The sequence below is a fragment of the Ipomoea nil genome, unplaced genomic scaffold (assembly GCF_001879475.1).
Source record: "Ipomoea nil cultivar Tokyo-kokei standard unplaced genomic scaffold, Asagao_1.1 scaffold1576, whole genome shotgun sequence".
Lineage (NCBI taxonomy): Eukaryota > Viridiplantae > Streptophyta > Magnoliopsida > Solanales > Convolvulaceae > Ipomoea > Ipomoea nil.
Window position 1 is genome coordinate 2,415,100 of NW_017618004.1, and position 27,517 is coordinate 2,442,616.

Consider the following 27,517-nt stretch of genomic DNA (forward strand, 5'->3'; position numbering starts at 1 on the left):
TAAACACCAAAATTACACTAAACGAGAAGCAATTAATACCATAAATTTGTCAGTAATAAACACGCAACCAAATGTGAAGAAACAAATGTCAAAGGGACCACATGAGGGTACACGGGTGCAGCCCATACTTAGCCATAAGAATGAGAACTCAGCAAACTAAATAGTGGCTTAATCACCCATAAACAGTAACAATGGTAGCTGAATAAAAAACCCAAAAGGTAGCCATACGACGGCAAAAACTGCGAATTAATATCCATTAAACCAAGGACATGAAACCCACTCCGGACCTTCGGGATCGATGACACGAATTGATACACCCGAGAGGTATCCCTAGACTTAAGTAAATTGAATTCTGATGTTGCAATTTCCTTCATGTAGCGTAACCTCAACTTCTTGAGCTGAGCAATGTTACATTTGGTAAGGCCTCCATCTAGCCACTCCCTGCCCCATATAAGACTACATATGACGCGTGACATAAACCCCGCAGTCAACCTTATTCTTGCCATCACGCCCCAGTAGAATGCTAGTTCGTCTTCTAGTGTTGCAAATTGTTACCCGTCAATGGGGTGCATTCGCTTTTGCGAGTGGGTAACCACTGTTTCATTCCATCTGGTAATATGACCATTTCTTAATTTGTTACTCCTTCTCCGATATGCTCTTTGACTATAAATCAAAAGTGTTTTGCGTAAATATTAGTAGCATTGTTCGGCACTGGCAACACTGTTAGAATTGCATATAATATAAACGAGCGAATCTGTGAATGCGCATGTTCAACCCACGGTCCAGGGTGTGCAAACGAGAGTAATAATGTGTGCACTCTGTGACCAAATCAATACAACCTCTACCCCCACCGTGTAGTCAGTCCATAATTTCTAGTTTTGCAGATTTGTATTCACGGAATTCCATCACATCTACGACGAGTACGTACTGAGTAGGAGATTCACTACTTGTGACCCCAAAAAAATTATACCAATAATAGCGGTCAACTATATGGTGTAATTATCTGAATTGGCATCGTCCATAGAGTCTAAGTTGGCATCGTAATTTCTTAGGTCTGCGTCATCCATTGGGTCTGCTCTCGCGTCCATGGAGTATGTTTCTCAAGTCAATGGGTGGACGTCGGAGCAGTTTTCCTATGGCATGAAAGGGGTGTCGTTGCCAATTGTTTATTCAATCCTATCAGTAATTTACTTCCTTAATTATAGGATATTATACAAATTAGAATTCATTCCTTATTTTACGTGTGAGTGCTTTGTCAATATTGCCCTTATTTATACTAATTAACAATCCGCGTCTCCCAACAAAGACTACATCTAATCCATTCATCTTATCACATTCTATGACTAGATTTTGTCCACACGTTTGTATTTTAAGGGTGTTTGCATTAGAATGCAACCATATATATATATTATAAACACTTCAAACAGCAATAGGGCCTTCTTGTTCATTGAATTTGGGTCATTGAAATGCCCAACAGTAAGAATAGTAAAAATACCCATTTGTTTGTTTGGGCAAATTATACCGTGCACCAGGGCGCACAGTGCATTGTGTGCACTGACCTAAAACGACGTCGTTTTGACCCTTTTTCGCGTGATTGATGTTAAAAAAAAATTATGTTTTGAATGTACAGAATTGTATAATAGAAAACATAGAATTTTATACCTGAAAACACATAATTTTATACCTAAACACACATAATTTTTATAACTGAAAATCTCCATGTTTTAAATGTGCAAAATTATATAATAGAAAACACATAATTTTATACCTGAAAACATATAATCTTTTTAAAAAGGACAAAAATTCCTTGTTTCGAATGTACAGAATTTTATACCTGAAAACACATAATTTTATAACATAATACAAAACGACGTTGTTTTGGGAGGCGAGGGGCGCACATTGTTATGTGCGCCCTGGTACACAGTATAACGATTGTTTGTTTGGCACATTAGCATGTCAGAAGTTATACCATGGACCATTTTATAACATAATACAAAACGACGTTGTTTTGGGATGCGAGGGGCGCACATTGTTATGTGCGCCCTGGTACACGGTATAACGATTGTTTGTTTGGCACATTAGCATGTCAGAAGTTATACCATGGACCATTTTATAACATAATACAAAAAGACGTTGTTTTGGGAGGCAAGGGGCGCACATTGCTATGTGCGCCCTGGTACACGGTATAACGATTGTTTGTTTGGCACATTAGCATGTCAGAAGTTATACCATGGACCCAGATCTAAAATACACAATTTTCAGAAGTTATACCATGGACCCAGATCTAAAATACACAATTTTCAGAAGTTATACCATGGACCCAGATCTAAAATACACAATTTATATACTGAATATTCACAATTTTTGCCTAAGCACGTTAATGGCTATATGCTCACACGCACGTGAACCGGTGGCGTTGAGATTCGAACACTTGACCTTTGGTTTGGCTCACACGCACGTGGACCGGTGGCGTTGAGATTCGAACACATAACCTTTGGTTTGGCTCTGATACCAAATTGAAGCATGTGCTCCATCTCAACTAAAAACCTAAGCTGATAGTTGGATTGCACGTTAATGGTTATATGCTCACAACATTTATAAACAAAAATTTAGAAATAAAAATTTATAAATTCTGTATGAGTTAATATATCCCCTTATTTTTGAATGTTACTGGCCCTATTACATTGTAGTATCTGTTCATATACTTTCTCAACCTACTGAAACACAAAGAACCAATAACGCCTCCACTGAGGCTCGAACTCGTAACATTCAAAAAAAAAAAATATCCCCTTATTATGCATGTGTTTGTATTTAGGCAGGCTTGTAAACGAAATTTTCTTAATTAAGTAGTGTATTCAATCATGACTTTTGTAGGGTTTTAAAGACTTTTAAAATGATAGATTTGAATAAACTTTAATTGACTTCAAAAACTTTTTAGAACTTTATAAGACTCAATAAAAGTCTATATAAAAATCATTCATAGACTTTTATCAACTTTTTATTTTAAAAAGTCTACAAAAGTTATTTAAATTCTAAATTGAATATATCCTTACAAACTTACAATGATTTTAATTCTTATCATTTATAATTTTCTTACATAACATTTATATTATATCATAAAATTTTTCTTATTATATAGTTCTTCACCCACATCAACATTCTCAACTTATTATTTTTATCCATAGTATGCTGAGACTTATATGCTAATTACTTTTATATATATATATATATATATATATATATATATATATATATATATATATATATATATATAAATAAAAATCAACCTTGGCTACCTTGCACTACTGACCCATTTATACACACACCTGCTACTATTGACCATCCAGCTATGAAGGTGAGTGATCTGATTGATCCAAACTTAAATGACTGGAATCCGGACCTTCTGTCTACAATATTTGAGCCAAGGGATGTTGATTTTATCATAAAAATACCAGTTGCAATTACCTTTGAAGATCAATGGTGCTGGCGTGGGGACATACGAGGTATGTACTCAGTGAAACAAGGCTATCGTTTACTGATGGAGGAGAACGTTACGCGGACAACGTCGACAGCATGGAAGGTAATATGGGAACTGAAAATCCCGCCTAATGTGAAGAATTTTTTATGGAGGTGTTTGCATGGAGTTCTACCCACTTTGACTGTGTTGGCGAGTCGTCATGTTGAGGTGGACACCATTTGCCCGCTTTGTCACCTTTATGATGAATCTTTGAGGCATCTAATGTGTGATTGTACCCAGGTTGCTGCTCTTTGGCAATCACTTCCAAATTGTTTGATGCCTATAGGTGATGAGAATTTTGGAGATTGGCTAGCAGGAAGATTAATGGGAGATGAAACTGTTATGATCCAATGTGCTGCTAGGCTTTGGTGTGAACGAAACTGTGTGGTTTGGTCTCAAAAGAATTGGAATGCAGCAGCTGCTAGTATGGAAGCTCTTAGAATACTGGAAAGTTGGCAGCCCCTTGCTGGGAACCACCTATCTGCTTCAGCTCTAAATTCGACCGCACGAACTCATGCAGTAGTCCTAGATGATGCTTTCACTTTGTTGGTTGACGCGGCTGTATTCCCGAACGACGGCCTAGCAAGCTATGGAGTTGTCCTAAAGGACAGTGATGGCAATTATGTTGCGGCGAAGAATGGTCCAATACGGTGTGTACAGGATGCCCACCTGGCAGAGGCTATCGCGATTAAGGAGGCTCTTTCGTGGGCTTATGAACGACGGCTTTCGAATGTGGTGGTTCTATCTGATTGCCAAACCGTCTGCAAGTTCTTTAATGGTTCTCTTTTGGATTTTTCCAGTGCGGGTTGCGTTATCCAGCAATGCCGCGACATTAAACGACACTTTACATTTGTGTCTATTCAGTTTGTTCATAGATCAGAGAATCAGTTAGCTCATGCTATGGCTAGAGCTGCTCATTCTGCTACTGGTCCTTCTATATGGTCTCATTCTGTTCCTGCTTGTATTGAACCTTTGCTTTAATTAAAATTTTACTTATTCCTTTCAAAAAATAAAAAATAAAAAAATAAAAATCAGCAAAAAAAATTATTTCATTAGAAATTTATAACAATATTGAACAATAAAATTTATAATAAAAGTATTAATCAAATAAAATATTTTAAAAAATAATTACAAGTTGCATAAAATAAAACAATAAAAATCTAATATTAATAATATATATTAAAAAATTATATTTAATATATTGTTAGGCATCACGCGAAGAACTATTATTTGCAATAGCAATTTGAGATTGTGAACAACAACAATGTGCTACTGTTTGCTACCCCAAATTGTTGCGAACAGTAGTTTGCTATTCGTAGTAACCTGTTGTTAAAAAAAAAAAAAAAGAGAAAAAATATATATTAGGAATATAAACATAAAAAGAATAAAAATCAAAATTATATAAGTATTTATATGAATATTATGAAACATATACTAAAATTTGACGATGAAAAATTTGCTTTGTTCATGAATTTAGGGAGAATTAGAGAAAGTTATGGATAAAAAATTCATAGAAAAAATAAAAATCAATATAAAAAAGCAATAATGAAGTAAAAATAATATTATTTTGAAATTTTAAATATAGATGGTAAGGTTTAGGAGAGAGAGAAATATTGGTAGAGTTTAGATATGAGGCAAATATAGGATAATGAAGAAAACAATAATTTTATTAAGGGAAAATGACACTTTTTCCCCCTGAGTTATATACTTATAGCACTTTTTCCTCCTCAATTATTTAGGTAAGCACATTAGCCCCCTCAATTATTCTAAAAGTGGTGCTTTTTCCCCTGATATATTAAATTGACATTTCTATCCTTAAAGTAAACATTTTATTTATTTTACTTCTCCAACAAATTATTGCGTATACGTAGGGATGACCACGGTTCGGTTTGAACTGAACCCGGCACTAAAGCAATCGAATTAAAAGTTTCCGGTTATGATTCAGATCTAAAACCCAATATTTAGATGTCAATTTATTAAAATTATGTATAAATATTTTGAATCTTGAACCGTAAACCGGCGGTTCCGGATCCGGTTCGCGATTTTGAACTGTCTTTATTTTAAAATTTTAGTTTTTATTTTAAAATAGTCTAAATTCAACAATAAATGTATTTTTTTCAGTTCGGAACATGAACCGTCCGTTCCGGTTCACGATTTTAATAAACTCTAAATATCGGGTTTCGATTCTAAATTGTAATTGGAATATTTCGGTTTGGTTGCTTTAGTGTTTGTTTGGTTTGAACCAAATTATGATCATAATTTGTTGGAGAAAAAAAATAAATGAAATATTTATTTTAAGGGTAAATATGTCCATTTAACATTTCAGGGGAGAAAATAGCCACTTCAATAATTCAGGGGGAAAAAAATGCTATAGGTATATAACTCAGGGGGAAAAAGTGTCATTTTCCCTTTTATTAAATTTAGATAGGTTTATAAAGTTTAAATAGGGAGAAAAATAAAGTTTAAATAGAGAGAGAAAACTTTCAAAGTTGTTAGAATGAAAATTTTGAAATCTTGGGGTTGGATTTCAAGTATTTATATTTGAGAAGGAAAAGTCAAAAGTCCTAAAATTAAAAAGTCTACAAAATTTCATAACTTTTTGAATACCACATGACTTTTAAAGACTCAAACTCTTAATCGAATACCACACGACTTTTAAAGACTCTTTAAAAATCTTGATGAGTTAATTACTGATTTGGTCCCTCGACTATAAGGATTTCACCAATTTGGTCCTCGACTACAAAAATTCCTCAATTTGGTCCCCAACTATGGCATTTTTACCCGATTTGGTCCTAAAGTCAAACCAGCTTGTTTAAGGCAATAAACTTGAGGACATTTTTGTAATTGCACATTGTTTCCTTTATCGGCTGTCTAAGTTAATTCCACACTATGCCTTATTTCAGAAAAATAAAACCTTATAATTGTTGAATTCCCAAATACGAAACCTTAATTGCACAACTCCAGTCAAAAATTTGAGCAATGAGTTGAGAAATCATTTGTCTTTCAAGCAACAACTATAACCCTACATCAGTGGGCGAGCAGAGCACCGCGCGTGCGGATCTGCGATGACTTCTGGTTTCAGCTAGATCCTTTCCAGCGACCTCTCACCCTCGTTCCTCACTCGTCGGCGACACAGACTGTAGATCGGCGAAGTGTTGACCAGTGGTAGCAGAAAGGCACAGCGGTGGACCTTAGTTTATCTATCCCTCGCATATCCCTCTCATCTCAAAAGCAACTCTGGCGATGTCCTTTTTCGACGAAGCAGAGCAAGTCAGTGGCAAGCAACGTTCTCCCTTTCTCTCTTTCTGTCGCGGCGGCAGTCTTGGAGGAGCTCTGGCAGTAGCAGCTCCCACCTTCTACCTTCATTCCCCTCTCTCGGTTAACCTAGCAGTAGCAGCTGGAGGTAGCGTTGATTGGCGTGCAGCGATGGCGGAACGTTCCGGCAGCATCCGCGAAGTTGTGGATGGTGGTGATGTCCGGCGATGTAGTTGAGAGCTGATCGGCTATGGTGTTGAGTTGATGTTGAGAATGAAGGGTGAAGTCTAGTGAAGAAATAGCATGTTGGTGTTGATGATGATGATGTTGGCTGGAAATTGGAGATGATAATAATAATTTTTTTTAATAATCCCCGAATTGCCGTTTAGGTTTGACTGGCAAATAACACTTAGGAGCAAATCGGGTAAAAATGTCATAGTCGGGGATCAAATTGACAAATTTTGGTAGTCAAGTACCAAATTTGTGAAATTCTCATAGTCGAGGGACCAAATCGGTAATTAACTCAAATCTTGATTGAATACCGCCTGACTTTTAAAGACTCTCTAAAAGTTTGAATTGAATACCTCCAAACTTTTAAAGTTCATAAAGTCTATAAAAGTTATGATTGAATACACCCCCATTCCTAATTATATTTATATATATTATAATTCAAGCAATGTGAATTATAATTAAAGGAATTACATATAGAAATTAAACAACAAACATAAATTTTAAATTTATATGTGTTAATATAGTCCATAATTATGTCTACGTATTTTGATAGATTTCTGAATATGTATGAATAAATATAGTTTCCTTAATTATAATTCATACTACTAGAATTATAATTTCTTTTTGAAAACACTAGAATTATAATTTTTTTGAAAGGACTAGAATTATAATTAATAGAACAAGATTTAGAAATAAAGAATGTAAATTTTAAAATTTGTATGGGTAAAATGTAAATATATTCCCTAATTATGTATGCATACTAATTTTTTACGCGCATTGCGCGATTGGGATAATGCTTCAATGTTTTTTTTTTTTTTTTTTAAATAAGTACTTTAAAGTATATTAAGGCAAGATTATATTGGAATTGTTCATGCATAGATAATTGAATGTTGAATTTGCGTATTTAAATACGTAATTATAAGTTAGGAAATCTCAAGGAAAATCTGAATCATTCATTTGATTTAATAATTTGACGTTCATTTTTTCGACCCAATATTTATAATTAAATAAATATTTGAAAGTATATCAATGCAATATTATATATGAGAAGTTCATACATAAGTAATTTAATGTCGAATTTGTTTATTTAAATATGTAACTCATAGTATATGAATTCAATGTAATATAGGAGATTCATTATAATTGTTACTAAAAAATTTTTAAATAGTAATCAAGTATTTTGTTGCAAAGGGTTCTAATATATTTAATGAATGCATATATATATATAAGATCAATGAATGAATCAATGGTACCAGTCCTTTAGGTGTTTTGCTCAATAGTTCAACCACTATTGTTGAATAAATTATTATGGATAAAGAAATTCATAATTTAAGGAATTTAGTTGTTTGTAAAAACTTAAAAATTTTAATTATAATGTAACCCAAAGATATTGGACGACTGGTAAATATGATGTAACCCAAAGATCAAAATGCTAAAGAAAGTGTTTGGTTAGTTTGAAGCAACAATTTGTTCCAAATCATTAAAAAGACAAACATTACGATTTACAATATTTTCACTTAGATTTTTTTAGAATTATATCCCCAAAACACCTCTATATTTAAAATAAAATAAAATAAAAAATTTACTGTAGAGTCATTTCGACTCCTTGAATAACAAGAGCCAGTTTCGCAGGCTCACTGCTTTCCCACCAACGGATGAGTGGGCTTAATTTTTAAATTGGAACCTTAAGGCTCCATGCCACTTTCTCCACTAATGTGGGAAAACTGGCAAAACTATATTCGGCTCCCCATATATTTTATTTGTTTTATTTTATTATTTTATTTCTTTTATTATTATTATTATTATTATTTTAAAACAATTATTATTATTATTATTATTATTATTATTATTATTATTATTATTATTATTATTATTATTATTATGTATACCATTAGGTCATTTTACATGTTAATCTAAACAGTTAAATTTTTTAAATATCTTTTTATCAACCGTTGATATAATTCGCTGGTCAAATCCGCTAATGCTAACCGCTAACTGCTGATTGTCAAACAATGACATTGCGAGGTAGCTTCTTACTTCAATTTGTTGTGCGATTTGAATACTTTCTTTGTCAACAAATTTATCAAGTAGTTAATATGATTGACATTATTAATTATACATTTTAAAAAAAAAATTCATGGTATTAATAAAATACTTGGTAAATAAATATATATCATTATTTTGTATTATAACTTTGATATTTAATTTAAAAATAGAGCACAAAAAAGATAATAGACAATGTAGTGAATATAATCAATTGATGAATTTTAATGTAAAGAATTTTTACGTTGGAGAAAAATAAAAACAATATAACTAATGAAATTATTTCTCTTAATTAATTTATTGATAATGAATAATTATTTTTTTAATAAAGACATTGTAGGGACAATGTAGCGAATATAATCAATTGATGAATTTGAATGTAAAGAATTTTTATATTGGAGAAAAATAAAAGAATATAACTAATGAAATTATTTATCTTATTTTTTTTGAATGTTACTGGCCCTATTACATTGTAGTATCTACTCATATACTTTCTCAACCTACTAAAACACAAAGAACCAATAATGCCTCCACTAAGGCTCGAACTCGTAACCTTCCAAATGGAAGTCCAACCCGGGTACCATTAGACCACATAGTCTTGGTAAATTATTTCTCTTATTTAATTTATTGATAATGAATAATATTTTTTTTTGAATAAAGGCAATAGACACATAATTCTAAATTAAAGAAATGCATATGTATTATTTTTTTTGTTGTAGCTACTAAATTATTATTTAATTTAATAAGAGTAAAATAGAGTACTAATTATGCCAACTTTGATTGGGCTGGGGTTCGAACCTAAGACCTTTCTTATTGAAAGCAATGAGTAAGTTAACGGTGAACTAACAGAAATTAACGAAAAAGATAATATTTAACAGAAAAGTTAACGGATAATCATATTCATTAGGAATGAATTAGGAAATCTCAAGGAAAAAATTAAAATCTGATAAATCTGATTCATTCATTTGATTAAAAAAATTTGACCGTTATTTTTTCTACTCATTATAGGCCTAACTCTCTTTAGCTCTTATTAGTATAGTAGATTTAGACAAATTTTTTAAAAAACTTTATTTATTGTATCAAAATAACTAATTAAAAAAAAAAAGAGTTTTATTGTTACATTAGATATTGAAATATTTTGGTGAGCTTTTTTCAACCATGTAGCTTTTATTTTTTTTAAAAAAATTCCATGTAGCTTTATTCTCATCTTTATCTTTATATCTTTATCTTTATCTTTATATTATTATATTAGATATTGAAAGATTTATTGGTAAAATTTTATATTTAATATAATTTGTGTATATATTCATTTAAATCTCAATTATAATTAATTTGACTCGACATATATAAAGAGGAGAAATTAGATATAAAATAAATATAATTCTTACCTAAATAATCTTTTTCAAATGAATAAGTTTTTAGTGGAGATTTTTGACAAATATCGCCTGCTATTTTATTTACAAGTTTTATTTAAATACGTTAGTTATATAAATAAAGTAGTTATTTCAAATTCAAATTCTTTTCAAAAAAAATTCAAATTCAAATAATAATACAAGTAACAATAAATTTTAAAATCAACATAATAGTATAATTAAATTTTTAAAAATATTAAATATTACATTGTATAGTTATACTTACATTTTTAATCAAACTATTCTGAACTCAAGAATTCAAGTACGTTTTTTTGTTTCCACAATCATTACTTTCTTTGCTAATTCAGAAGATGTCAAAAATTTAATTGATAAATTTATTAAATTAATAATAATTTGTGCATCGCACGGGACAATTACTAGTTTAACTAAATAGATTAATCTGTAATTGTATTTCATATAATATTATTTGAGGAGAATGATTGATTAAAGGAAATTTTTTATTTTTGGGGCGAGGGAATATGGAAAGATGCATGTGGTACCCAAATAAAACTTTGTATTTATTTGAGTAAAATTAATATTTTACTTGCCCACAATTTTATATTTTACTAACTGCACAATAACATGCACTGTATATCATGAACCACAAACCCCAGCTTTCCTCACATGCATTGCGTGATTTTTTTTTTCTTTTTTTACTCGAAATGATAAAATTCAGATTATTTGAAGAAATTTTATATTTTACGTACCATATATTTATGTACCTAAAGATATAAACAATGGAACTAAGACACATTTTGCATGAAATAATCAACACATTTATCAATTAAAATGCGTCTAAATAAGAGGTGAAACATAGACAATTATACACTTATCAAGTATAAAAGATAAAATTGAAATATTTGAAAGTAATAGCACAACAATATATCTAGGAAAAGGAAGGTGATTTTATTACTTACATCCACTTACCTCGTTTTCTTACGAAACAATAATGTTACATCACCAAATGTTATATAAAACAAAAATACATTCATATTGCCTTAATAATGTAATATATCTTGAACAAAAGTTTCATCAACAAAACATCCCTTACGACACTGCTGGAAATTATGGAATTTCCGACCACCTGAAAGTGATCTTTAATCAAGTTGAAAGCAAAAAGTGGTCGGAAATAGCAACAAAGATTTTTCCAGATACCAAAAGTGGTCGGAACAAGGCTTTCGACTTGATTTAAGATCACTTTCAGGTGGTTAGAAATTCCATAATTTCCAGCAGTGCGATTAAAAGAACCACTCCGGTATTATATATAAAGTAAAATGAATATGTAAATTATGCGTGACTGACTCTCCATGATCTGTGAGACAGGTCGGGTCTATACTAAAATGCAATACTTATAAGGGAAATCATAATACTAATAAGGATAAATTGATTGTTACTTATAAGGGGAAATATTATACTTTTGAAGAAAAAAGTAATATTTTAAAATCAAAATATAATATTTAAGGGTTAATGAGTTATGAGGAAAAATGAAATACTAATAAGAGATAAATTGATTGAAGGCTACATATGCATAATAATGTGATATTTTTGTTGATAAATGTAATACTTTTTTTATTAAAATTTAATATTAAGGATTGAAGAGTTACTAATTAGAAAAAAAAAAAAAGTGTAATACTTATAAGGAACCCGCCCTCATCCTTAAAACGGTCTCATAGGATATTCTGCTGTTAATTATACACTAACCACTCTCTATATCCATTAATAAGTAGATCATACCTCATTTCATCATATCCTTACTCTATTTTAACAATTAACATTTTTTTTTTGGGGGGGGGGGGGGGGGGGGGGGTGTCATATTATTTTTGCCACGGGAGAGTTCTTTTGACACTCCATTCCATTCTCATGTACTTTTAGCTTACCAAATACACCACTACATTCATTCTTTAATATTGATTTTTTATGAATAATTAATTTTTTTAATGAATAATTAATTTTGTTTTGGTACATGGAGGAGGTGGGTGGGAATTTAAACTTAATACTTTATTAGGAAGAGTCAAAGGGATACAACTTATAATTAAATTACACCTATGATCTTTTTATTTCTTTGATGAAAGTGAGTATATTCAATAAATAGTTTAGAAATATGTTGCTTTGTTCTTTTTCTTTTTTTTAGATATGAGAAAGTAATTTTAGTATGAATCATTGAGTTACCGTGATTTACGTCATCTCATATAATTATGTCGGGTCCCAGGTGTGGGATTTTTTGGGGTTGAAAAGTTAATTTTTGGGAAGAAAGTAATTTTAGTATTGTACAAATTTATATATAGATATAATTAATTTAATTTATGGGATGGAAATAAATAGAGAAATTGTTGGTGAGGAATGTAATGGTAGTTGTAACATCAAAACGGGTTAGCTAAACGTCCGCAGTCGACGCGTTTCTTAAGTATTTTTCCCTTTTACTTATTCCATTTGTTTTATTTAACACAATTCTGAAAACATTATTTTATAATATAATTTTCAGTATGGAGCAGTGGATCGGAATTTGATGGTATGTCGCTATGCCCATATACACCCTTGCGTCTTTCCACTGCTACACCACATATGAACGTCCACATACAACGTCGATTATTTTTATTCTTTATTATTATTATTATTATTATTAACGTTAAATACATCGAATTCATGATTAGGTTATGTTCCAATCATATGTTGCAAATGGACATTTGGGTGATTTTTGTGTGAGTTAAATCTTAAATAAATAAGAAATACTCCGCAATTGGTTAATTGATTCAATTTAATATAAGTTACTAGTTACCACACGTGCATTGCGCGAATAGTCTGATGTACAATGTGTATTTTTAAATTAGTAGTGTTTTAGGATTATCAAAGTATCGATCATTCGGTATCATGGTGTATATAAATGCAAGATTATCAATTTTTTTTCATAAAAGTAAATATTTTAAGAATGCATAACTATGACATGGGGCATAAATAATGTTGGATTAACTAGTGCAATAGCAATTTTAGAAAGAAACACTCTCACCGTAGAGTACCCTAAGCATAATTTTTGCAACACAAAACCCTATTAATTGGTGTGATTGATCCGTGCTTCCTTTGGTTGTCATTCCGCTATAAATGAATTATTGATTTGATATAGTCCCCGGTATGCTTCACTACAGTTTTAGTATCTTGGCGTAATACACCTTTAAAAACATAATCAATTCCTCCTTCTCCGAAAAGACAATGATAATATACATAGATTCTTATCTGTGTTGAATATATACTGTAAATTAGGTGTACCATTTAATCAGTACGCAATGTGTGATTCTAATTAATTTACCAAAGCTTATGTTTAATTTTATATTGTAATTTTTAATACACTCTAACATATTCATAGTATATGTTTAACAATTATGTAGTAAGTTAAGAATAATAAATACTTAGCAGAATATTCAGTTACTAATAAAGTTTACATTGACGGACTACACGAGCATTTAGGAAAAGTAAATGTTATAATAAATGGGAAAATAGCAAAAAATAATTAAAAGAATACTAAAATAAAACAATATGAATCATTCATTTCAATAAACAATTACACCAACATTTTTTTAATTTTTGTTTGGTGCATAACTTTATTGGCTCTTATTAAGTTTGTAGATGTAGATATTGAAAAACTAACAATATAATTGGGTTAAAATATGCATTTTTTTGGATCTGCATTGTAATTTTAATAGTTTATTTTAAAAAATTATAAAAAACTAAGATCCACATATTTCTAAAATAAGTATAGTGAACTAGTGATGTATAATATTTAAAATAAAAAATGTTGAATGAATTAAAATTTAATATATCCAAATTGCATCATAATATGTGAAGTGAATAATTTGGACTTTGGACAAGTCTAGTAATGATTAGCGGATAAATGCATTGACAAATGAATTGTTTAGATTACCACCTACAATGTCTTCAATAGTTGGTTTTCAATAGTGGCGGAATATGTGAAGTATAAATCTCGTATTAAAAGGTAAAATTTTGATTCTTACTAATGCTTTTCAAATTTTACCAACACTATCTATATTAAATTCGTCGCATATGATATTTCTAATGCGATTTATCTGGCCGAAATATGGTAAACAAGTACAGGAGACAAGCATATAAGTGATTGTGCAAATTTAAGAGCCCATAGGCACGTGATGGGCATGCCTATATAAGAAGTGAGAGAGAGAGAGAGAGAGAGGAATAGGAAACTAACAGGCATGGAGGGGAGAACAAAATGCACCATTTTCACTCTCCAATGGCTTTCCGCAGTTTCTATTTTTGCCCTTCTACCCTTTTCCCACTCTCTAGACTACAAAGACGCTCTCTCCAAAAGCTTCCTCTACTTCGAGGCGCAGCGCTCCGGCCGGTTGCCGTACAACCAGAGAGCCACCTGGCGCCACCATTCCGGCCTCACCGACGGCCTTGAACAAGGGGTTAGTTTCTCATATTCATATTCAAAATATCTTTTTCCGTTTTCCGTTTTCGGTTCGGTTTAGTTTGATGATGAGGATTTAATGATAGGTGGACTTGGTCGGAGGTTACTACGACGCCGGCGACAACGTGAAGTTTGGGCTTCCAATGGCGTTTACTATTACCTTGTTGTCGTGGGCCATGCTCGAATACGGCGAAGAAATTGCCAGCGCCGGCGAGTACCGCCACGCTCTGGAGGCGATCAAGTGGGGGACTGATTTCTTCATCAAAGCTCATACTCATCCTCATGTCCTCTGGATTCAGGTAATTTTTTACATTAAATCTTACATAAAATTTGTTAAATTAAAGAATAGTTTCACTCTCGTAAACGTAGACAAAACATGTCAGTAAGAAGCTGATTTGATGTTTTGAATGAATTACGGTTAGCCGCCTTAGCCACCCTACCGCGTCAATTACGCAAAACACAAGTTTCACGCACCTCTTTGATCTTTCGTTGGATTGTCAATTTTCGTCTCGATCGGTTAACGTTTTACTAGGTCAAAAGCTCAAACAAACTGACAAGACTTGTTGGAACTAATATTGGCAAGTCAACTGATGATTAATGTTGATGGTCAATTTAGGTAGGTGACGGCGACACGGATCACTACTGTTGGCAGCGGCCGGAAGACATGGCGACGTCGCGGCGAGCCTACAAAATCGACGAGAGCCACCCCGGCTCCGACGTGGCGGCCGAGACCGCCGCGGCAATGGCGGCAGCGTCGATCGTGTTCCGAGAAACAAACCCGCATTACGCGCACCTTCTCCTCGACCATGCACAGCAGGTTTGGTACTACATGTGTATGTTTATAGTTAATGAAGCTGTCGCGTTTTGGTTGTTTGAATAGGAACATCATATGCCTAATTTCCTACCCAAAAATACAATAACTCAATATCCCTTTCAATAGCTGATTTGAGCTGATTAACTATGAACATACATCATTGTGGTCATTTGTCAGCTACAATTATAAGACCGGATTTATCTGGTGCACACTTTATGTATAGTAATTGCGAGAATCCATTGTTACTAAAAAAACAATAATAATTGAGCAAAAGCTAGGGATTATATGATTTTTGATTATTGTTTTGATGATTGAATTTTGGATGTTAAATTTGTGGGGTTGGTTGGTTTGCAGTTGTTCGAGTTTGGGGACAAGTTTAGAGGGAAATATGATGAGAGCGTAGGAGCGGCGAAAGGGTACTACCCTTCGTTGAGTGGTTACAAAGATGAGTTGTTGTGGGGAGCTTTGTGGCTATACAAAGCCACCGACAATGAATATTATTTGAATTATGCCATGGAAAATGCACAATCTTTTGGAGGGATCACTTGGGCCATGACCGAGTTCAGCTGGGACGTTAAGCACGCTGGCCTTCAATTACTCGCCGCCACCGTAATTCACCCTAACATTTACCCTCATTTTCATTTTTAGTATCATCACTGTTTGATCATTTTCACATTTAATTTTTGTACAAATTAATGACTGTTTTGGTCCCTCGTCTATGCTGTAATTACTAAATTAGTTCTTAATAATCAATTTTGACCAAATAAGTCCTCAACTATTGATTTCATAATCAATTTGGTCCTTCATAATTACCAAATTGGTCTTCGACCAGTTTGACGGAGGACCAAATCGGTTACAAAATCATATATAGTTGAGGATTTAATTGGTCAAAATTAATAATTGATGATCAATTTAGTAATTATGACATAATTGATGAACCAAAACAGTCATTAATTCTTTTTTTTTTTTTTTTTTTTTTAACATTTAGTTCATGACCCTTAAATTCTTGCCACGCTTAATCCTTCTAACATAATTTTCAGTAACAAGAAATCAAATTTTAGGCAAGTAACATATGTTAAAGGGTAAAATTGTCATTTTCATTACTTTTTTTTTCTTAAACTTATTAGAGAATGTAGCTATAAATGACAATTTTACCCTTTAATATAAGTCAATTGCTTGAAAATTCTGATGATCGGAATTTAGGTTGGAGGGACCAAACGTTACAAGAATTTAAAAGTTGTGAGATTAAATGTGAAAATGATCTCATAGTTGTTCGACCAGGAGTGGGAAAAACTCTATCACCTTATATTTCTAGACCTAAACTATATGATTTTGTTTGTTTTAACAGTTGCCTATAAAGGGGAAGATGTATGAAAAACACAGTGAAATCCTAAAGGAATACCGGGCCAAAGCGGAGCACTACCTATGCGCCAATCTGAACCAGAACAACGCCACCAACGTCCGCCGCACGCCGGGCGGGCTGCTCTTCATCCGCCGCTGGAACAACCTCCAGTACGTGTCCTCCGCCGCCTTCCTTATGACCATCTACTCCGACCACCTCAGGTCCGCCGGCGACGTGCTCCGCTGCGAGCGGAGGCCGGTGGGGCCCGACGAGCTCTTCGCCTTCGCCAAATCCCAGGTCGATTACATTCTCGGGCTGAACCCGACTGGCCGGAGCTACCTGGTCGGGTTCGGGCCCAAGTACCCGCTCCGGGTGCACCATAGGGCCGCATCCATTGTATCGTACAGACGCGAAAAGAGCTTCATCGGGTGCATGCAAGGATACTATACGTATTTCGGGCGTAGAGACCCGGACCCGAATGTGATTATCGGGGCGGTGGTGGGCGGCCCGGATGCGAACGACCAGTTCGAGGATAGAAGGGGAAATTACATGCAGTCGGAGGCATGTACTTATAATACAGCGAGTCTTGTCGGAGTTTTTGCCAGGTTGTATTATATACAAGAAAATGGTATTTCTAGAAGGGATTTTTCGTTAGTTTCTTCTGGCTAGAGAAATAGTTTTAAAAAAAAAAAAAAATTATTTTGGAGTATTTTTTCCACGGTTATTGTCACACTCACACGTAAAGGGGTATTCACCCATTATTTGTAACTCCATCCATGATATAAGGGAGGAAGAAACTAATACACAAGTAAATTGTGAAGGGAAATTTTAATATCCAAATTTTGTATGTGATTGACGTAATAATTATATATAGTTCATCTCTCTTCTTTTCTCAGTTGATGTTTATTCACTTTTTGTTTGCGTCTTGTTTAATTTTTTATTTTTTTTATTTATATATGAGTTTAAGAAATGGGTTTTGAGTTTGGATCATCTAGATAAATTAGATTTGACATAAATAAATAAACAAGCTAAGCATGAACTGAATATGAATTAAGAAGGAAGGATAAAGAAAGAATATCAATGAATGCTAGACATTTTCTCCTTGACTAAATTAAACAATAAGCTTAGCTTTTTGTACATAAAATGACTGAAAATTGAATAACCTTCTCGATCTCCACTGTTTTAGTGTTTTATGCTCTTGCTAAGAGGAGATCAATGAACAAGAAGCTAAACAAAGGAAAGGAAAAGAAACAAGCAAACCTCTTGGCGCCAAGCAGACAATCACTATTCGCTCTGTATCTTCCACTCCTCCATTTGGAGAAGTCCAAATAGAAGTTCTCCAAAAATATATACATAAAGTTGGAAAATGGAGAAAAGTTAGGTAATCGGAGATCAGAGATAATTTTAGTAAACAAGTTTCTATTTTCCATTCTACTTCTCCAATTTTATGTTTTTCTAAAAAATTATCCATTTTGGTAAACAACCCCTTTATTTCTAATTAACAAAATATATCTAATTTCTTAAACATATTTAGTACTTCAACATATTAGAAATTAGATAATAATTAAGTAATAAATATGTTTAAGAAATTAGATTTATTTTGTTAATTAGAATTTATAAATAAAGAGTTTCTTAATAAAATACAAGTTTTAAATATTTTGCAAAAAAAAATCTAGTCAATATTAATTTTTTTAATGTTGTGTGGCATTTTCTCCATAGCATCTATACATACGCATCAAATATTAGTCCATTTTTAATTTGGTGGTTAAGTTACACAACAAATGATTCATGAACAATACTATATAGTCCTACCAAAGTTATTCAACTTTAGTCACTCGACAATGTTTAATAAATTGAGATCTCAAGTAAAAATAAAATAAAATAAAATAACAAAATTTGTGTGATTTTTGCAGGGTGCAAAGTATTTTTCTCATGAATTATATGACAACTTTTCCCTTAAAAAATGATAAACAAATAAACATGCACAGCTAGGAATTGACACTTGTATCCCTCCTAAATTACCCCCTCAGTGCCCCTCGGAGAAACGACGTCGCTCCTCATTCTATTGCTACTCCACCTTCACTCCTTCAGTCCTCCACAATACCTAGTTCGAATTCCTCCATCTTCTCCTAGTCCAAACCCGTCTTCTTGAGCATTACTGAAATTCGATAAAAGTCCTGCGAACTTGAGGTGCGCTATTATCGATTATCATTTTTTTTTTCTTAAATTTCCCAAGAATTAGAGACTATTTTCATGGAATTCACTTGATATATTGAAAATCGCATTCTCGAGAATGAAAGGTTATTGTAAAATATTAAATTGTCACTGGAATTACCCTAGAATTGAAAGATCCATGTAAAACAGTAAATTATTAGTCGTGAAATTATCTTCGGAATGAAAAGATTATAGCTTTCTTCACTCCTAAACTAGACTTATGGAATGCAGAGCATATAAGTATCAAAACGTTGATTACTGGCTTTGAGCAAAGCTCAGGCTTCATACTCAAAGAAAGGATAAGAAAAGGACAACCTTAAACTGGTCAAACTACAAGTTTGACTCCCAACGAAAGCGGGCCTATGACCTTCTTGATTTGAGCTGGTCTATGGGCAATTTAGGTTGGGTTATCTCTTTGTGATTCTTTACCAATTAGAGTCACAAGGTGGAGTTTATCTCGTGCACAACCTCGGGTAGCGGCTACAGTTTGCTCGTCACTCACCCTCGGGTAGTGGCTGTAGTTTCCTCGTCACTCGAATAGAGAAGAGAAATGAAGAAGGCAGCTGTATGGAGGCTGCTTGATAACCATGTAAATGGGTTGAAAGTATGTGTTATTTTTTGTTTTCCAGATCAATGGCTAGAGGGAGACCTAGAGGGAGACCAAGAGGGAGACCAAGAGGAAAGGGACAACCTTCTGGGAGGAGGGAACTACAGATTGATGCATTAGATTCTTGCACTATGGAAGAAGTTGAGTACACTTCATCATCTGATTCCATATCTTTTCAAAACGGACCACAGCACAGAAGGCATGGTGAACCTAGGGATGTGCTGCAGGATGAGATTGGAAGCGGTTCTAATCCCCTAACTCCAAGGAGTGATGCCCGTGAGTATTTAAAGAATCATTGCACTTCTAAGTTTATCTTTTGATCTTTGATTGAAAATTAATGCCAGAGTTGCCTTGAAATCATTCTTTCTGTCTCTGGCTTGTTTTGTTTACATGGCAAAGTGTAATTTACTCCATGTTCTTCATTTGACATTTGGAAACATGAAACTTGATTTGTTCAATTTTGATGGTTTGTTGCTGGTAATTATGTGAATGTGAATGAAATACTAATATTATAATAATGGTGTTTCTAAGCTTCTGGTGAACGAAAACGGGGTCGTGGTCCATCCAGATGTATGACATTGGAGAATAAAGTGAAACAGGTTATTAATTATTTACACTTTTGCAATCAAGCTTCTTTTTTATTTTTTTTCTTCTGCGTAAATTTTGTAAAATATTGTTTCCTTAATTTTAAAGCATGTTTTGTAGTGGGGGAAGATAAGGATTGTATTTTCCCCTGGTGAAAAAATTCCAATGGAAAACGATGGTGACTTTAGTAGAGGAGTTGGTTTTCTGGTGAAGACAGGAGCTCGTCTTACTGGTGTACGCAAATGGAAAGACATTCCTGATGTAGAGAAAGAACTCCTCTTTTCTAGACTAGATGTGAGTAGAAAAGCTATCTTACAAAAGCGATTTCCTTTGACAAGAAAATACTCACGTTGCCTTTCTTTATTCTTGTTGTTTCTTTAAGGAATATTTCTTTATTGAGGATCAAGGTGACCCACATGTCAAAGCTTGTATTAATGACACTTTCCAGACACAATATAGGCGTTGGAGAAGCAGACTGCACACCATCTACAAAGACATGGTGGCGTCTGGTCAAAATCCGAGGGAGAGAAGTCCTCGGATAGAAGTTCCTTTAAATGAGTGGCTTGGGGTGTGCGATTTAATTGAAGACGAGGAGTTTCAGGTAAAGCTTCTTTTCAATAGGAGATATAGAATTTACTTTAATTTCTTTTACTTATCCCCTCAAGATGAATGCAGAAACTCTCCAAGATAAACTCTGCAAATCGGTCATGTGTACCTTTCAGCAGCAATGCAGGATCAAGACCCCTTTCTCGTCAAAGGAAGACGGTAATGGCCTAGTAAATCAAAAGTTAGAGTCAATTAGGGAAGAATGACCTATTGTAGTGACCGGAGCTAAGCAATGCAGCAAAATTTTCTCCCATGCTTGTTCACCCTTTTCAAACTTCAATGTTTCACTTAATGCTAGCAGTTGTAATAGAAAGAACTAAAAATTATTTTGTTTTTGATAAACTTCAAAGTTCAGATCTACGGTTCTCTCTTTTCCTGTACAAAATCTCTGCATGTTGACTGCAGTTGTCTTGGAAATAAATATCTATAAACTAACATGCATTTTTTATGGTATTAGCCAATTCCGAAGAAGATTGAGATGCAGGCAGGTAAACATAAGGATAAGGGAGGAGAATTTGTGAATGAAGAAGCTCAATTAACACATGTATTTATCTACACCTTTTTTCGGTCATTCTCTCTCAATATTGGTATACATATTGTACTAATATTGTTTTACTGGTAGGATCGAATGGTCCAAATGGAGGAACAATACGAGGAAGGATGCATAAACCCCAACTCCCAAGATAAAATTATAGAAAATGTACTTGGGCAGATCGGTGGTTATGCGACTGAAATGGGACATGGAGTAATGCCACCCCAAGAAGATGCCACTTCAGAGTCAAACTCGCAACTCAGGAGCATGAAGGACCTGTTGGCCAAAACTGAGTTTGAGCTTCGATCTACCAAGAATGAGCTCCGAAGTGTCAAGGAAGAGATCCAAACTACCAAGGATGAACTCCAAACAACCAAGGGAGAGCTCCAAACGACCAAGGATGAACTCCAAAGAACAAAAGATGAGGTTGTGAGCGTAAAAGATGAGTTGCATTTTAGTAAGGAACAAATCGGTAACCTTACCGTGAATGTTCAAGAAATTCGACACTGGTTCATGAATATGCAATCTATTTGGCCTCGACTACGTCATTGGTAAGGCTGCATAGAGTATAAAGATATCTTTTTTATTTATTTTCATTTTTGTTATACGATGCAATGTTGGAATTTGAAGGCTTCCTTAATGTTCTCTTTTGCACCCACTCTTCCCATTTTATTTCTGTTTTTCCTCGCAGATTGTGAGGGGTTTGAGCTTGAATGTTGAGTGCAGAATCAAAGATTCTAAGAGAGCTGGATAATGAAGGGATGATGGATTCGTTTCTATTTCATGTAACATGATTTTTCATCTCATTTCTTTCTTTTATTATTTTGAACAATGAGCTCATTACCCGTTTAGTTTGGAGGAAAAAAGATATTTTCTTGACAATTCTTTGAATGGTTATACTCTCCCATTGAATGTTGTTGTGTGAGTATATGTTTATGGTTATAGGAATTTCAATTCATTTGTACACCAGTCCAATTTGAGCAAAATATGTGCACTATTCGAGGGTATACCACTCAGGTGTAATAGTCACAAATTTTATAAGTAGAGGTAAATCGATCCAAAGAGCATGTGTAATAGATTAATAGGTCAATATTAAAGTTTAAATGAGATTATATTTGGAATAAATAAGAGTATATATAGTAAAACTCTCACCGCTGGCTAATTAGTTGAAAATAAAGTTGACTAGTTGAAAATAATACTGTAAAATATTAGTTGAAAATAGTGAAAAGACATTTTCTACCAAATTAAACATTATCAGAATGCATATTTTTATTTAACACTATTTTCTTTAAATACCCAATTACAAGAAAATCTGAAAAATGATTTTTATTTTCCAGATTTTCAGACAAACCCTTAATTTTCTACCCTTAAGTCAAAGCTTGCAACTCATGTGGGAATAATTTTCCCACCTATACTTTCCCATTGAATGGCGTTGTGTGAGTATATGTTGAGTAGAATGTGCACTATCCGTGCAATTTCCCTATAATAGTCTGTAAATTAAATAGGAAAAATAAATGGACTCTAAGAACATGTATAATAACTCGTAAGTCATATAGAAGAGATAAATCAACATTAACTGACCTTACACAACAAACTAGATCGAAAGAGTATTAACAAGAATCAAACTCTTAATTTTCATGTATGAGAATCATGTTTTAACCATTTGGCTACCATTTTAGAAAAGATCAAAAAATAACTTTCTCTATGTATTTTTTAAATGATGAAGAAAACCCGCTGCTGGTACTTGAGAGTGCACATTTACACTATGTTTTGAATTGATGAAAAGTGTAAATATGTTTGAATTATGATGCCTTTGCAAGTTTGCAGTTGTCATTAGTTTAACAATTTTTTTGAGCTAATTGAAATTTTAAGAAAAACAGAGGCCATTGTGAAATATCTGAAAAGATCATAAACCAAAAGGGTTCATCTGAGTTTCCTCTGTAGCTCTTTCCTAATTCCTATCAGCCAAAATCTACGAGCATTGAATCTTTACTCCGCCGTTAGCCATGGAGTCGAACGGAATTGAAGCCTCGCAAATTCACCAAGAAATTGAGTCACTAAAGGCGGACAAGCTTAGAATCGAGCAACGAATTTCAGCACTTGAAGCTCAACTTCGTCGACTCGACACAAGTGATGAAACTAACCAAAGCGATGTTGTTCGCGATGCGCCGATATTCTCTCCGCCTATATCTAACGGAAAGTTAAGCTCCGGTCATGGCCTATCTCCTGACAATATTTACAGATACAGTCGCCACTTGTTGCTTCCTTCATTCGGCGTCCGAGGTTTGCTCTTCATTCCATTTTGACACAAATGTCATGGATTGAATGGTATCTGTAATACAAATGCTGTTACTTTCCATTTTAGGTCAGGCAAATCTGTTGAAATCTTCAATTTTGGTTATTGGAGCTGGAGGCTTAGGATCACCTGCTCTTCTCTATCTTGCTGCTTGTGGTGTTGGTAAGATGTAGTGGCATATATGTCATTCTGTATGTGTGTATGTATTTATTTCTTGGTCAGTGTTTTTGAAGATTTTCATTGCATTTCATAATGTTACAGGCCGGATAGGCATTGTTGATCATGATGTTGTTGAGCTTAATAATTTACAAAGACAGGTACTTTCTTCAACTGTTCTTTTGAGTAAGAATAACTAGTACTGTGTTTGTTGGTCGTAGTTCTTAACTAATACGAAATACTCTGTAACAAGTTCAACTTCTAGTGTACTTGGTGTGAGCTCCTAATGAATTGGATTTTTATGGTAAAATGCTATTATTTTTATTCATGCTTTTTGTTAAAATATCTCCGAAATGGTGCTCATGTTGTGTCATAGATAATCCATACTGAAGCAAATGTTGGCCGCTCAAAGGTGGAGTCAGCTGCTGCTGCTTGTCGTGCGTAAGTTCCTTGCTCTTTGGAAATTTTATCATTGCTGCTAAACAAGCTTACACTCAATGTTTTAAGAACAACAACCGCATTAGTCACCATCTCAATATTTATGTTTGATTTTGTAGGGTTAACTCATCCATTCAGATTGCTGAGCACAAAGAAGCGTTCCGCACATCCAATGCTTTGAAGATTACAAGCCAGTATCCTTTTTTGAATATATTGTGCTTAATGGCTTCCATGCTGTGGTTGTCAGTAGTGTCCTATATGCTATAATATTATTGTTTTATATTTGTCTGTTGAGCTGAAAGTTATCTGTTTCCATGACTCAAATCCATCCTAGATATGATATTGTCATAGATGCAACGGACAATGTTCCCAGTCGCTATATGATCAATGATTGCTGTGTTGTGTTGGGAAAGGTTAAATGTTTTTCTGTGGCCTTGTTTTGGAGTTAAATATTTCATGTTGATATGTCTTGGTTTGAATTTTATGCAGAATAGATGCAAAAGGTTCTGTTATAAACTTATACTCTGCTTTGTTTATTAAAAAAATGGATAGCTGGTGTAGTTTTGTACTGATCATTTGCTTTTCTTATTGCTCTAGCCTCTTATATCTGGAGCTGCAGTCGGACTAGAAGGGCAGGTACCATTTACAGTAGTTTAGCTCTGTTTTTACCCTTTTATCAACTTTCTGGTAGTATGACATGTGAGCTCTTTTCCATCTTTCACATATTCTCTAATTATATCCTTCCCATGTTTGTAGTTGACAGTCTACAATTACAAAGGAGGTCCATGTTATAGGTGCCTGTTTCCAACCCCACCCCCCTCAACTGCATGCCAGAGATGTGCAGACAGTGGTGTATTAGGTGTAGGTATGTTGCTGTGGAATTTCTCTGATTTATTGGATTACATGATTATTCAAGAGGATAACCTTCCTGAAATTCATCATAACTTATTTATTTATTTAGCCTTGTCCAACATTTTGCTACAAACCAAATATGTAGCATCTAAATGTATTGTGGGTATACTATAGTTACAGGTGAAGCAATGAAAGTTTTTTCAAATGATTTTGGCTCATCTTGTTTTCTTATTTTTATATAAGGCCAGTATGTGGAATTAGGCAAGTTATATTGTGGACCATGGCCCACATTGGAAGGTGGACCATTGATAAATGTTCATTTTTTGTATACCAAATATTCCTTCTTTAATATATTGAATATTCATTTTTAGGTAATATACAAAAAATGAACCTTTAAAAAAATAAACTTTCAATATATTAAAAAATGAATCTATATGTCAAGGTCCACCTTGCAGTATGGACCATGCTTTACGGTATAATGATTGGTGGAATTAGCATGGTGTTGGCAAAGTAAAAATGTATTTTTAAGACTATGAACTCTTGTTGATAAAAAATTGTATAGTTTATGAAGTTGAAAATTCAATTCACTTTTTAAATTAGGCTCTCATTTCTCAGTTCACTTTCACATTTAATTCACAGTTCCTGGAGTCATTGGATGCCTTCAAGCCCTAGAGGCTATAAAAGTTGCAAGTGACATTGGCGAACCACTCTCTGAACGCATGCTTCTCTTTGATGCCTTGTCAGGACGGATTCGTATGGTATGTTTGTGATTTGCAGTTCATCACATTATTGAGTTATATATTGGAAGAAATATGTACGGCCGTACGGGGTATTATCAAGCTGGGGCCTTTCTACATTGTCTAATTCTTATGCTCTCCTTGTTACTTAGGTCAAGATTCGAGGAAGGTCATTGCAATGTAAAGTTTGTGGTGAAAGTGACGCACTGACAAAACAACAATTTGAAGATTTTGACTATGAAAATTTTACTCAATCGGCACTTTCTACGGTGTGTTACATTTCCACTCTTCCATTTTATTTTCCAATTGAACCACATACTTCTTGAAAAATAACTTTTTAAAGAATATACCTGTGGAACAAATTTTAAATTGGATAACATAGATGTTCAAAAGTTCATGCAGAAAGGGGATATGACTGTTGTACTCTTAAAATTCCAGTTATTTGTCTGCAAATAAGGTTGTCTAGATAACCAGCTTGGTTGGCGTGAGTGGCTGTGCACTCTTGTCCCTTAAGAGAGGTCGGGAGTTCGAACCCCCTCTCGTATGAAAAACCAATATGGCCAGCACTTTGCCCCTTAATTGGGCCGGCCCGGTGCGAACGGGGATTAGTCTGAGTATGATACGGGCTTAAAGGTGTCTTCTACTGTTAGGGGCCTGTTTAGGACACCTCGTGGTCTGACAAAAAAAAAAGGTTGTCTAGATATTTATCCGGAGGGTCAGGTCTCACATTCTAGTTTAGTTTGTGGGTATGTTAGCGCCTTGTTTGATTGTCCCCACATTTCATCTACGCATTAACCGGATATTGCCTTTATTTCTGGGCTGAATTATCACACAGGGTCCGTTGAAGTTAAATCTGCTTCCACCGGATGCTAGGATCAGCAGCAAGGAGTACAAGGAGAGAGTTTTGAAAGGTGAAGCTCATGTATTAGTAGATGTACGGCCAGCTCATCATTACAAGATTGTTGCACTTCCAAACTCCATAAACATCCCACTCCCGACTTTGGAGGACCGATTGGCTGACCTATCTGAAACCTTACGAAATGATGATAAGGGAGAGAGCAGTAGAAGCTCAGGCGCTTCTCTGTATGTCATTTGCAGAAGGGGCAATGACTCACAAAGGGCTGTTGATTACCTCCGTAAAGCAGGTTTCTCTTCGGCTAAGGATATAATAGGGGGCCTCCAGTCATGGGCCAGTGAGGTGGATCCCGAGTTCCCTACATACTGATACAATCAAACATATACTCATTGTATTGCTGTCGATTTAGTTTCAGTTATAGTGTATTACAATCTACATTTTACTGAATTCAGATATGTGGAAAAGGTGCTGATTGGCAGCTGAGTTTGTTTTGTACAATGAATGTGTGAACATCAAGATTGTTGTTGTAATCTTGATTCATATCTATATTCATTCCAGTTGATGTGACAAGAATATACATTTTTGAGTA

General features: G+C 33.9%; 3 protein-coding genes across 3 annotated transcripts; all 3 read left to right on the top strand.

Moving 5' to 3' along the window:
• The first annotated feature begins 14,619 nt into the window (after positions 1–14,619).
• On the top strand, positions 14,620–17,922 carry LOC109190259 (endoglucanase 11-like). Its single transcript, XM_019340734.1, has 5 exons — positions 14,620–14,891; positions 14,980–15,192; positions 15,510–15,710; positions 16,062–16,316; positions 17,056–17,922. The coding sequence occupies exons 1-5, from the start codon at positions 14,676–14,678 to the stop codon at positions 17,716–17,718; spliced, it is 1,548 nt and encodes a 515-aa protein (XP_019196279.1). The 5' UTR covers positions 14,620–14,675; the 3' UTR covers positions 17,719–17,922.
• Positions 17,923–19,102: 1,180 nt separating this feature from the next.
• On the top strand, positions 19,103–22,509 carry LOC109190219. Its single transcript, XM_019340672.1, has 9 exons — positions 19,103–19,239; positions 19,893–20,146; positions 20,402–20,469; positions 20,576–20,749; positions 20,838–21,056; positions 21,131–21,220; positions 21,519–21,605; positions 21,684–22,144; positions 22,285–22,509. Coding segments are annotated over exons 2-9 (1,350 nt in total). The 5' UTR covers positions 19,103–19,239; positions 19,893–19,896; the 3' UTR covers positions 22,286–22,509.
• A 964-nt stretch (positions 22,510–23,473) lies between these two features.
• Positions 23,474–27,498, top strand: LOC109190706 (adenylyltransferase and sulfurtransferase MOCS3). The gene is made up of 11 exons (XM_019341269.1): positions 23,474–23,876; positions 23,959–24,051; positions 24,151–24,206; positions 24,422–24,486; positions 24,603–24,677; positions 24,818–24,896; positions 25,081–25,119; positions 25,240–25,348; positions 25,975–26,093; positions 26,225–26,341; positions 26,908–27,498. Exons 1-11 carry the CDS (start codon positions 23,600–23,602, stop codon positions 27,295–27,297), a joined length of 1,419 nt encoding a protein of 472 aa, XP_019196814.1. The 5' UTR covers positions 23,474–23,599; the 3' UTR covers positions 27,298–27,498.
• The last annotated feature ends 19 nt before the right edge of the window (positions 27,499–27,517 follow it).